Here is a 13513-nt window from a genome sequence, read left to right as displayed (position 1 = left end):
AGGACAATATCTAAGCTTTTGTCTTTGACCTCTGATACAAGGGACGGGGCCCAGGAGAAACCGAGAGAGACCCCGGAGTCCCCCTTGTACACCCAAGCTCCCCCTGGCAACTGGCTCCCCACGGCGTGCTTCCCGCCAGGCCCTTGGAATTCCCAGTTGGCCAAGCCCCCATTAAGCGAACTCTAAGGCTCTGGCTTTAAAAACGGGACCGTCTTGTTTCTATATTCCTAGCACCTAACCCAGTCCTGGCACCAAGGAGGCGTAAATATTTGCCGAATGAATGAAAATAATGGACGTATGCACAAATGAATCTGTACTTTAGCAGCTGGAATATCCACATGCCTTCTGAGTCCTCAGCACTTGCTTCCTTGGTGGAGGGGTGGGGGGGCAAAAGAGGGCACCAAAGGAGAAAGAGCCTGGCATTTATTAAACATAATGTGCTGGTCACATGGCTTTATTATTGACATCTGCTTCCTCACTTAAGCTTGATGTTGTCACAGAGGCCCTGACAGGAGCGACCCTCGCAGGGAGCGTGGGGCGCATCAGAGGGGGCTACTTCCCACGCTCCCCTCACAGAAGGCACATTCTGTGTCACAGGGAAGACGTCCTTTGTGGGGCATGGGGCAGAGGAGCCACACCTGCAGCCATGACGATGAAGTCCAGGGGTTAAAGGAGGCCATGTAGGTGAGGGCAGGGAGGCACGTGGGACCCGGCATCAGGAGACCCCTGGCAACAGGCCTGTGACGCGCTTTGGGCCTGTCTCACCAGCAACACGAGGGCACTGGTTCAGTCCCTGGGTAAGCTCTGTCACGACCCCAGTGCTCTCTGCTCTAGAGAATCCGTCCTGTCACATCCAGCTTGTGTGTATTCGTGGAACGAATCAAAGATGAGTTAGTAAGTACGAGGGAGGTCTCAGAAACCTCTTATGCTATCTTGCTGCTGTCCTCTTCCCTTTGGGCCCCGACCTCCACCGGGCGCACGGTGACAACTCCTGGCTGCTGGAGGGCTGCTCAACACTCTGCTCAGGGGCCACACTCCCACTCTCTGCGCCTTCTCATCTACCACCTGCAGGACCCAAGGGTCTGGGGCACTCAGCAAGGATTCTCCCAAGCAGGGAGCCTTCCTCTTAAAACCGAGCATTGCTGACCCAGGGGCTTCTCTTGCCTCTGCACCTGCCTGTTATGCTGCAAATGGCCCAGCACCCCAGCTGGACAGAGGCCACTGAGCTGGGCCCCCAGACAAGGTGGACAGGAGAAAATGCGCAAGGAAGGGCCCTTAAGGACACTGCTTGGGTCAGGCTCAGGGGGCCAAGGGTGGTATAGCTCAGGACGTGCTCTCGGGACATATGACGCCAAGAACGAGGACAGTGTTAGGCACTTCCTGGCTCTCCTCTGCCACGTTACCAGTTTCCTGCTGACCTGTACAGATGAGGTGCTGTTACAACGGGTGGTGTCCTCCCAGACTCACCAAGACACTTCCACCTTCAAAGGCTCTAGGCTAGCCCCCCTCCTCCAGGGCTCGGAAGACTGCATTTCAACCCTATGCTTACGTGTTTACCTCCATCACTACCCACACCCCAGCTTCCAACATCTTAGTCTTCTTCGTATCTCTCTAGGCCCCTAGACTCAGAAAACGTATGGTCAGCGTTGGATGAGTTAACATATACAGACACATGCGTATCGCCTGTTACCTTCTCTACTAGGAGGCCCTGACAGAGAAGTTAGTTAACCCACCCAAGGTCATACAGCCAATTACTAGTTAGGGGAGACAGTTAAAAATCAAACTGGGCCCCTCGTCAGCCCCTCCACCAGGTGGTGTGAGAAAGAGGCCGACGGTAAGCGGGCCCCAGCCAGAATGCCAGGTGCCATGCGTGCGTCACAAGGCTGTGAGGGGAATTATTATTTCCACTTTGCAGAGGAGAACACCAAGGGTCTGAGAGGTGTTCTCTGGAAGGAAGCCTTCTCTTCAGGAAGACTTTCTTCCCCAAACTCCCCCCCCCCAGTTCTGTGCGCGCCCCTCTCTGCAGTCCCACGGCCCCACGTGCTTTTGTCCTCATGGTGACATTTATGCCCAGTGCTGTCACTAGTTGTGTCAGTGGCTACCTCTTTCAACAAACCGACCTCTTCCAGGGCAGAAGACAAGGGCTATATGTGAAATAGGTCAAACTCTCACCACTACACAGCAGGAGACCAGGGAATAACTAGAAGAAGAAAACAGGGAAGGAGGGAAGGAAGCAAGGAAGAAAGGGAAGAAGGAAAGAAGGAAAGAATGTTCCCAAAGCCAGGGTGGGAAGCAGGAAAGCTGGGTATGAATCCGGGCCTGGTGGGTTCGGGAGACTAGACCATATCCATGCAAAGATACAAACTCCCCTCGGGGTAGAAACCCTTCTATTATACTCCTGTGGATTTGTCTCAGACTGTGGCACATTATTGTTCTCCAATCAACAAGGGCTAACCAACGGACTTTAAGCCTTTCCAGGTCAGAGACCGTCCGTGTGGTGTTCCAGATGCCCAGGGCCCCTAGAGCACGGGGCATGCACGTGGTGGCCACTCCACACACACCTGCGGCTTGAGCTGCCTTACATGCAGCCCACGCACTGTGAAGACAACGGGGACTCTGATCAGGGAAGAGCCTGCCACTCGTCCTCAGAATGGCATTAAAAAACAAACAAACAAACAAACAAACAAAAAGGATGGCATTCAAGGCCGTGCGGCACAGGAGCCTGGACAGTCCAAGACACTGAACCTGGCTGAGGTCAACTGTGCCTAAGTGTTTTCAGATGACAGATGGCACATAGTGATGCAAAACACAGAGGCGTTGTATTGCCCCAGAGGTCCAGGAGTGGTTTCTGGAGTTTAAGCCCAGTTCACGATCATACAAAATAGGTAGTTTCCCTAAGAGTCGAAATAATGGTGCGGAGGGTTTTTGTTGTTACTGTGCTTTTCCCCACAAGAAGTTTACAGAAAGGTGTAGTGTACAAGGTGAAGTGAAAATAAAAATTATTCGTTTGAAGACCAGGAAACACTTCCTCTCTCTGAAGACTCCAGTTCTCTCCCCACCCCCCACTCTAGGACCAATATAGCTTCTGCGAATTTTTATGGTTAGGGCTTCTCTTTAAGATTTTATTTTGATATAGAAACGCTGTGTACCACATGTGACCCTCCGTGCCACTGTGCACCTGGACGGGCTATGACTTGGGAGAAGGGTCGAGGCCAAGGCTGGGTTGGAAAGTGGGGAAATTACTGGCCTAGGTATCAGGGGACTTGGTCCGACATGAATTCTGTCTCTGACTCCCCAGTGAGTCTGGGTAAGTCCCAACCTCAGTTTCCTTCTCTGTGACAAAGGCACGGAAAGGCCTCTTGGCCCTTCTGAAGTTCTACCGAGACGCTGCCTCGGGAACACACTTTAAGATATAAAAGGTACCTATAAATATAAGTAAGGCAGGGTAGGAGCACATTTATCTAAACATCAAAGAGGAATGAATGAGGCTTTACATAGAAACCTATTATCTAGATAACACAAACCTTCCTTCTTGAGAGCAAAATTATATTTGATTCAAACTTTGGGAATAGAACTTGTGTTTCTAAACTAGATTGCTCCCATTTTTAAGCGAAAAACCCTGGCCTACCGCTGTTATTAATGACTGTCCTCCGGGGACGTGGAGGCTGTAAACCCGTGTTATCCGGGTTTCCGCAGTACTGACCCACCTCTCTTACAATTCTGGTGTCTTGTGTTCTGAGAGAGGGTTTCTCTCTTGTTCTCTCTGCTAGGCAGTTGTTTCTCCCTGCTGTCAAGGCTGCTGCTTTTTAAATTTCCTGATTCCAGCTTCTAAACCACGTTAGGTGAGAAAACCTAAACCTTGGCTTTGTTAATACTGCTTGCAGCGCTAAGAGCCTCTTTGGCTCTTCTACGAGCAAACCCAAGGAGTTTTCTACATCTTCGTGTTAATCCTCCCAAGGGCATGTGCCTCTTCCTCAAAGCTGTTTAGTGTTCCTCCTTCCCTCTCAAACAAGCCCGACACCCCGGCTAGCACGGTTTCCAAGGTCTTCAACCACCTGTCCTCAAACTACACGTGCGGTACCTCTTCTCAGCACACTCGGGCGCTTCCCCATCATCAGCGGCCTGCTGTCCCTGCCTCCTCTTGTGCCTTGAGACACCCCCACCCTTCAAGGCCTGCCTCAAGGGCCACCTCCTTCCCGAAGTCTCCCTCAGTTACCAATAACCCCTCCAACTTCTAAACTATCATTTTCTGCAACCGCCCATGGCATTTATTGCTTTCTGACCTAAGGCAATACACTTTTTAGGACCATGTCTAGTTCTCTTCGTGTTCCTGGAACCACCATGGAGAGGTTTCCTGCAGCCCCCAGTATTGCCTGTTGCTGAATGGATGCCTAAAGGAATGACGGCCCAGGTTCTCTGCACCACACCTGTCAAGGTGGCCCACTGCGTGCGAGGGGGCTGAGGCCGCTGCACTCAGAGGCTCCTGCACACTCACTGTGGGAGGGGAGTGGCTCTACCTCGGGGCGATGCTGGGCCAAGCCTCTGCCTTGCCCTAGCTTCGGGGGCACGTGGCCTGTGTCCCCACCCCATGCATGCCCGCACCTCCTGGCAGAGGAGCCACACGAAGCCCCCCACCCCCTGCGTGGAGCGGTAGGCAGCCTGCTGGGGCACTCACCACTGCCAAGCCTCAGGAGCAGCACGTCCTGGAGCCTCCGGTTGAGGTCACGGAGCTCCTTCATTTCAGATACGAGTGCCCCGTACTCCTTGAGCTTCTTGGCCTGCTGGACCAGCTGCCTCCGAGTCCGCTCCAGCTCCTGCTGGAGGTGGCGCATCTCCTCCTGCTGCTGCTGATAGTTGCGCAGCAGCTCCTCGTACAGAGCCCGGGGCACGACGGCATCCTCCAGACTGTCCATGTCCTCCGTGCCCGGTGAGGCCTCCACGAAGACCTCCTCTGGACACGTGCCGTGGCCCAGGCTCAGGCCGTTCTGCTTCTCCAGCCGGGCCACCACGGCCTCAATGCTCTTATGCGCCACTTCGCTCGGCTTCCGCCCCTCGGGTCTCTGTGTAGGACAACGAGAATCAGTTCAGGCAAGGGCAGCTGGGACTTTCTTGGACTGCGGCTCAATATTTCCCCAGACAATCCTAGAATCACAGAACCACAGAACATCAGTACTTAGAGAAACCTGTGCAAACACTCAGTCAAAGCCTTTCATTTTACAAATGAGGAAATGGAGATTCATGGTGGGGAAGAGTCCTGCCTAAGGTCACACAGTCAGTTGGTGGTGGAGTTGGGCAGGTGGTGGTTTCCCAGGCCAGTGCTTTTTCCATTCCATCACTCTGCCTCTTTGGTGCACATTACACCATGCCCACCCTGCCCATAGGGCCTAGGCAGGAACTTGCACATGGGGGTGTTTAATGTATATTGGGGGAGAATCTGTGAGAAACCACGCCAGGCCAAACCATCCCAGGGGAGTCACTACTCAAATCTCCTCAACCACAAAAACATAAAAGGCAAAAAACCCCAAGACAAAACAAAACACCCCCACCCCTAACACACAAAAACCAAAGGGCATTCCAGCAGTAACCTTTTCCTCAAGAATGCTTTCATTGGGAAGGACGCTAAGAACTCTAATCTGTTCTAATCTAGGGCAGGAGCCACGTCTTATTTTCTCTGTTCCTCCACTGCCTACTCAGAACTGGCACTTGGCAGGGGCTTGATAAATGTTTACTTAACTGAAAAGTTCAAAGAATGCTGGCACTGGAAGTTCCTTCAGTTTAACTCCCTCCCTTTCCAGGTGAGGACACTGAGGCTCAGAGAGGGGAAGGACTACGCTTGGGGTCACATGGTGAGCTTGCAGACACAGCAGGCCGGGAACCTAGAGCCCCGTTTCTAGCACCAGGCCCCTTCCCCCACATCTGCCAGCCAATCCTCGGACTCTCGCCAAGTGCAAGCTCAGGAAGACAGTGGACATATAGAGCATAGTTCATTGAGAAGAAAATTATCCAGGACTATCTAGGGGCTGGGGTTTCAGCTGCCTGAGGAAATTGCAGCTCAAGTAGACAAGGCTTCCATTGAGGGGGAGTGGGAGTTACAGGACCAAATGAATTCCTCACTCAAGGCAGGAGGGCCAGGAGCTCTCCTGACTGGGGGCACTTGTGGGAGGTGCGGACAACCAAGGACAGTGGGTTCCAGACAAATTAACTACATCAGGTCAAGCCCACCTTAACCTCTTGGTAAGTTTCTGGGTGCTTAACAGAAACAACAAAAACCAACATGCTTCTGAGATTGAGTTAGATGACAAAAATCCTATCCTATCATTTTATCCATCGGGAGAAGGGGCTGCTAGTTTAGATGAATTTATCTGCTGAAATCGTACTGATCTCTGTAGGTAACTGTCTGCATCACTGTACTGTGAGACCCCAATGGCAGTGACCACATCCGCCTGGTCTCCGTGACCCCGGGGACCAGCACAGGGCCAGGCCCGTAGCACGGGTGCAGTGAATGCATCATCTGAACTCAGCCGCATCTCTGGGACTATGCCTTGGGAACATCCTTGACCTTGTGTCCAAAATCAGACCATGGTCAATGATCAAGGCAGGCTTCTTTCTCCTTTCCTTCCTCTGGGGCACACATTTTACAGAAAAAAAACATCTGGCTTATTGCACAAGATATTCAGTGAGTTTACAAGTGAAGGCTGGAGGAGACCAACTGGGAGGCACATCAAAGGAGATGCAACTTCAGGTAAAAGTTTTCTTCCAACCCGGGGTCCCACAAACTCTTTCGTGTAAACCCGGCACATTCTGTTTCCTCTGGAGCCTACCCCCCTAGCTGTTAGGGGCCATCTGATAGTGACGGGCTCTGAACTGCTGCCTGAGGATGGCTGTTTAATATTCCTGGAGCTCAGAGCTATAGGCCAGAGAGGAAAGCACCATTCCAGGCCCTCGGCAGTGATGACGCTGCCTAGATGGGGCACAGCATGAGTCAGGGTCCCTGGAAAGCTGGCCAGCAAGGCAAACACACACTAGCTGTCCTAAGACTCTCCCAACCTGAAAATACTCCCGGAGGACATTTATATGGGGAGGAGGCCAGACTAGAATTCTAGCTATCAAGATTCTGACAATGCCCCCATGAACTTCCAAAAAAAGGGAAAGATTTTGTTACCTTGATGTGTCTAAGCTGTAAATCTTCTTCCCCATAATCTTTAACCTCCCCATCTTCTTCTATGTGATTGAGAGAAAGTTTGGGGATTTTTATTTTCTTCTGCATCACACTGTTTTCAAGGTCAGATTTGTCTTCTAAAATGCATATCAAGAGAACAAGGTTCATTATGAGTCAAAATGCTCAAAATACCCACAACCTCAAATGCTAGAGAATGATGGAGGCCAGACCAGTTAAAAAGGAAAAGCAAACAAACCCGAGACCTGTCCCTCCTGCTCCTAAAAGCAGCAGTGCAGGTCAAACTCTAGGGTCAGAGGAATATGCTATAAGCACCGCCATACAGTGTTGAAATAATATCCAATTATTTTGCTTCAGGGTTTCTCCTAGTGTACCTTCAAGGGTGGCTTTTTATGGAAACTTGGAGCTGGAATGGCCCTTAGATTGCTTAACTAGCCCATGGACCCCTCAACAATCAAGTGAATTCTAAGGCAAGTGAATTCCCAGGAAAACGTGGTGTATTTCTGCCAGTGCAGGTGCCAATAAGCATGAAAGGGACGATGGTTCTTATGGAGGTGGAGCCTCCCCACAGCCCCGACGCAGGACAGGCTGAGGTAAGACAGATGTAAGAAGAGTAACTGTAACATTTACTGCCTTTCTACTGCTTTCAGATCACAGGATGACAGAGCTTGAGGGGCCCTGTGGGCCAACTGGTCCAAGTCTCTCATTTGACAGGACTCAAACCCAGAGGACAGAGGGGCTTGCCCAAGGTGTGAGTCTGAGGCAGAGCCAGGACGGAGAAACAGGCCTCTGGCATCTTATCCAGAGCTTACGTGTGATAAGGGTACAGCCAGAAGGAACTACGAACTGGAAGGTGCTACACAAATACAAGCGGATGTTACTTCCCCTCACTTCCTCACTCTGAGCTCAACTGCAGACAATCTAAAAGAGATTTTTTTTTTCTCCTGCACAGATGTCAGACTTTATTCCCCAGATCCGTCTTTCACTGCAGATGTCAAAAGTAAAAATTCAAAGAGGAGAGTTGTAAAGGTAGAAACTTGAACCTGGAACTGGCCCCTTGTGGTAAATATTTTGGGGTCTTGTGTTCTGGGCTTGAACTGAGACTCTGGCAGCTATGGTTTCTTTAACTCCTCAAAGGTTCCCACTGCTATATCCCCAATGCACTTTCTAGCCCAACGCTGGATGTGGCACATGGCCAGGTAGCTGGTTAAACACAGTCTCTGAGGGTCTTTATGTCTGAGTGTGTGTGTGTGCATGCATATGTGTGTGTGTTAAACATGTTCTTACACTTCCCCCAAGCCAGGCTTCTCTCTTCACAACTTGTTAGTAAAGCTGAGAAGGAAGCTTATAAGCATACAACTATTCTAGAATGTAGTCAAATGCCACATCTTCCCAAACAGTCTTAGGAAGGAAGCCCCTGCTGGAGAGGAGTGGGCCTCTGGAGCCAGAGAGACCTCAGTGGGAACCTCAGTTTTTGCATAGCAGGGCAAGGAGGGAGGCTCGAGGCCTTAGTCTCCCAGAGGTCCGGGGTCTGCTCCATAATGGAGTTGGGGGGACGGCAGCAAAAATTCGCATAACTCACTGCACAGTTCCTGGTACACATTAGGCTCTCAATGAACAGAACATTAAAACTGACACTATCAACGTGCTCAGAATCATTTTTATTTCCTTAAACATAAGGTGAATAAAGATACAATTTAAAAAAAAAAAATAAAGGAATGACCTAAGAAGGGTGCAGAGCATAAGAGAACTGTCCAGGAAAAACGACAAGTCTTTAACAACCTTCTCCTGATCAGAGGTGAAAACGGCCTTTCCCACTAACTGGAGGGGCAATCCCCAGGGTCCATTTTCACAAGAAAGGCTTGTTTTTGTTCTCTTTGTGCCTATAAAATACATCCAATGAGTTAGGCATGAACAACAGCAAGGACTGTGGTCTTTCTCAAAGAGCAACAGCTTCCTCTCCTATAAATCACTGGAGACTCTAAGTCAAAAAGCTGCTAAAATATAAAAGCTAGAGAAAGTATTTCAAATGAAGTTATCCCAAAATGGGGTAGATGGGCGTTTTCACATGTGAAAAAATAGATACAGAGGATGAGAAGCTGGGTGTTTAGGACTTCTGAATGTGTTGGGGCAAAGCTCCTGAGTTAGTTGTCAGTATGACAAATTCAAGGGCAAGGGTTTGAGATGTAGACAACAAACTAGAAATGACAAGCTATGCTCTGCGCCTCCCTGAGCTGAAACTTGGTAGCTCAGGATCATGTTGGTTGGAGAGAGGCAATCGTTCAGATGCACAAAACTAGGCAGTATTTGCACTAAGAACAATCCTCAGATCATCACATTCAACCTTTTCATAATGCAGATGAGGAGACTGAGGCTCCAGATGGTGACGTTCACAGAGCCATCACTCAACAATCAGGACGGGGGATACAGGAAGAGCAGCACAGGCAGGGTGCTCGTTCTGGACAGCTCCTTAAATGTGCAAGGTCAGAGAAGTCAGGGTCAAAACGTGAACAGAACCCAGTTCCTGTAACCAGCATCCAGAGGATTTCCCCCTATGCCTCAGCATAGTATTTACTGAGAATTTACATTTACAAGTTCTAGCCTGGGCCCCAGAACATGGAGAGTAAGCACCCAGTTGTGGGGGCACAAGATAAAAACCAATGAAAAAGATAATCCAAGATCTCAAATATTGAGTCTGAATAAGGGGGAAGTAACTGCTATAGGATCTCAAGGGCAAAGGAGATCACTTTGGTCAGGGCAGCCATGGCAGGCTTTTGAGAGGAGATGGCATTTGAGCTAGACTCTTTACTTACTGAATGATCTTGGGTAAGTTACTTTACTTCTCCGATCTTGCTTCCTCATCTGTGACTCGATCAGTGTGCCGGGATACTGTGAAGATGATCAATTCTGTATCAAGTTCTATTAAGAACTTGAAGGGAGTGGATAGTACTTGGGCAGTCAGTGCTCATAAAAGGATAACCATTTAAGGATGGTAAGAATCTGGACCACACAAAAGGGACACAGACTAGAAACCAAAAAAGAAGGTTGGGAAACTATTTAGACTGGAATGGTTACAAAACAGGGTTCAGCTATAGGCAGGAAAAAGAGGCAAGGAAGGAAGTTAAAGCGACTGGGGCTCAGAGACTAAACGGCCTCGAATGTCAAGGTAAGAGGAACTGAGGTCTGGCCAATAGGTGTGGAAAAAACTAGGAGTCAGACAACCTGGATTCCAAGTCCAGTCTTGCCACTCGGTGGGGTAAGAAGTCAGGCAAGCTTGCTATGTCAGTGAACAGCATTTTTCCTTTTTTTGGTAGAAATGGAGATATAACATGTACCTCAAGTGGGGATCAAATCAACTGAGTATGTGCCTTGAAAGCAACAGAGCCCTGTGTATATGGTGGATGGCAAAGCTCAGTAGAGCCTGCTGCTGGCTCAGAGCCTGCTGTCTGGCTTGCTTTTTGGGGAGGAGACCTGCCCAGTGCCTGTCTGGAGTGCTCCTCTCCCTACCTGATACCAGGAAGCCACACTTCCACCAGCTATACCCAAGATCCCACACTCTTCTGTATAACTGGAATGTCCCTCTCCCCCTCTGGTCTGTTTGACAAACTACACTCAGCCTCCACTCAGCAACTCCTTCTTCTTCCTCAAAGGCCCCAATACACATCGTACAAAACTCTCTGTAGCCTCTTTTCTTACTATGTTGTAATCATCTACTATGAGGTCTACCTTCCCCACTGGAGTGTGAGTAACCTCAGGGCAGGGCCCGTATCCTAGGCCTGGCCATACAATAAGGACTCATCAAACACAAATATTTACTGGAAGAATAATAAAAAAAAAAAGAGGCTGAGTCAATAAGCATATGAAAAGATGCTCACAACCATCAGTCATTAGGGAAATACAAATCAAAAACATAATGATATACCACACTTCACACAAAGATGGTTATAATCAAAAAAAGAAGGAATAGGGAGGAGATGCAGCAAAGCGTTGGGAGGATATAGAGAAACTGGAACCCTCATTCACTCCTGGTGGGAATGTAAAATGGGGCAGCCACTGTGGAAAACAGGTTAACAGTTCCTCAGAATGTGAAATATAAAATCTCCCTATGATCCAACATCCCACTTCCAGGTGTACACCCAAGAGAAGTGAAAACATATCTACCAAAAGCTTGTGCATGAATGTTCTTAGCAACACTCCTCATAATAGTTAAAAGGTGGAAACAACTTAATTGTTTGTCAATTGTTCAATAGATTAAAAAAAAGTGGTATATCCACACGATGGAATATTATGAAGCCATAAAAAGTAATTAAATATCAGAGATGCTACAACATGATGAATCTTGAAAACATTATGCTAAGTGAAAAAAGCCAGACACAAAGTCCATGTGTTGTCTGATTCCGTGGGTGCGAAATGCCAGAATAGGCAAATCCACAGAGACAGGAAGTAGATTAATGTTTGCCAGGGGCATCTGGGGGAGAGGCAATGAGAAGTGACCACCTAGTGGTTCACAGGCATTTTGTGTGTTTGATGAAAATGGTCTGGGATTGGATAGTGAAGAGGGCTTTAGGATACTGTGAACACACTAAGAACCACTGTTCTGGACATACTTTAAAATGGTCAAAATAGTGAATTTTATGTTGTTATACTTCAACTTCTGGACATACTTTAAAATGGTAAAATAGTGAATTTTATGTTGTTATACTTCAACTTCTACCACTTGTAGAATGTCGGCTACCTATCAGGTACCATGGTAAGGCTCTTCACTTCTATTACTACATTTCACAATAACCCTGCAATTAAGTATCATTAGCCACATTTTTTCCCCTCTAAAAAAGAAATGAGACCCAAAGAAGGCCCCAGACCACCCAGATGGGAAGGTGCAGAGCCAGAATTTGATCTAGGTCTCTCCGCCTCCTAAGGCCATGTTCTAGCCTCTCTAGACAGAGGCCTGTAATGAGGTAGAACCAGAATAAATGCAGAATGAATGAATGGTGGCTATAGATGAAAACATCCAAGTTCCCCAGCCTGAAGATCAAAGCAGAAGACCACTTTACTCCCACTCTCCTACCCGATGACTTTGTCATCGGGAAGTCCCCAGGGAGCAGTGACCATCGCCAGGCATCACAGAAACAGGTTGTAGCCGGGCCTGAGGGCTTGGACGAATTCTTTGAAAAGGTAGGCTTGGGTATATAGGAAGGTGTGAAACGACAAGAGCGAGTTCCAGAAAGGAGCAGAAGCAGATAGTCCCTCCAGTCCCATGCCTCTTGATCTAGACACTTGGCCAGGGGGATCCAGAGGCTCCTCTGAAAGCTAACTACTTGCTGGTTCCATCGTAATGCTCATCAGTCTCCATCTTGACTGGTGCTCCAGGAATCAGGGCTCAGGGAGACCCGGGGCCTCCATTCATCCTCTTTTGCAGTCAGCGCACATTTACTCTTCTGGTTTGGAACACAATGTTAAGTGTTCCTTGTCCTTTGGACCCTTATAGCCCACTACGTAGCAAGAACCCCAACCAGAAGGCAAGATTTGACGTCCTGAGAGATGCTGGCTCATGTGGGGCAAACCTCCAATCTCCAGGCCTTTTCGACCCTAATCCTGTCTGAAGGGGACACCTTACATCTAATACATGGAAGATTAATGAATAATCTGTGTCATCACAAAGAGTGGAAGAAATAGTTGGGAGAGGGGCTCAGGATCTAATTAATACAAGCAGCGCAGTCCTTTGAACAAGGCAGTCCTAGTATGGAATTCTGGTTCTCCCACATACTAACTTTGGGAACTCAGGCAAGCTACTTAACCTGTCTGAGCCTCAGCTTCCATAACGTGGAAATGCTGAACTGCTTTCCAAAAGATGGTGCATATAAAACACAAAGCACAGTGCCTTTCTTGTCATAGGTGTTCAATGAATGGCTGCTCTGGAGTCATCCCTGCAGTTCCTGTGCTTGGCTTTTACCCCACAGCAAAGGGGACCACTGCAGGTATCTGACACAGATTGAGATGTGATGAAAGAGATGTTTCAGGAAGATTTATGTGGCACTGGCAAGCAAGATGGATGAGGTGTGAGAAGGAGACTGAACACAGGGTGACAAGAAGCTATAACTCTTGACTGGTCACATTAATGAAGGTGAACAGTGGTGTGGATCATTTAAGACAGCAAATAACGTCATGTAGCATTCTAATGTGGCTTCAGAGTGCACTTCTGGCTTAGAATTCCAGGACACCATGTTAAGAGACTAGTCGTGGACTCAGATGGATGAGGAAAACTCTCTAGTCAACTTGCCTTTGCAATTGTTCCAAGCTTAAGACTAAACAATCAGTTCTCATGTAAACAAATAT

General features: G+C 48.6%; 1 protein-coding gene across 22 annotated transcripts in view; it reads right to left on the bottom strand.

Moving 5' to 3' along the window:
- Window positions 1–13513, bottom strand: part of LOC112914739 (BEN domain-containing protein 5) — a 1350915-nt gene that overhangs the window by 215184 nt on the left and 1122218 nt on the right. For 14 of the 22 annotated variants that reach the window (XM_072724031.1, XM_072724033.1, XM_072724032.1 and 11 more), the window contains 2 exons: window positions 7163–7296; window positions 4676–5060 (listed from right to left, as the gene is read on the bottom strand). The exons of 1 other annotated variant lie outside the window; for it this stretch is intronic. In XM_072724031.1, coding sequence (XP_072580132.1) covers window positions 4676–5060; window positions 7163–7296 — 519 coding nt within the window. Of the gene's footprint in view, window positions 1–4675; window positions 5061–7162; window positions 7297–9521; window positions 9647–9990; window positions 10067–13513 lie in introns of those variants that run through there. 7 more of the 22 variants (XM_072724046.1, XM_072724039.1, XM_072724041.1 and 4 more) reach the window with 4 other exon arrangements.

This window comes from Vulpes vulpes, chromosome 10, assembly GCF_048418805.1.
Source record: "Vulpes vulpes isolate BD-2025 chromosome 10, VulVul3, whole genome shotgun sequence".
In the NCBI taxonomy this organism is placed as follows: Eukaryota; Metazoa; Chordata; class Mammalia; order Carnivora; family Canidae; genus Vulpes; species Vulpes vulpes.
Note: the sequence above shows the minus strand (reverse complement) of the source record. Positions and strands in the feature narration are given on the sequence as shown.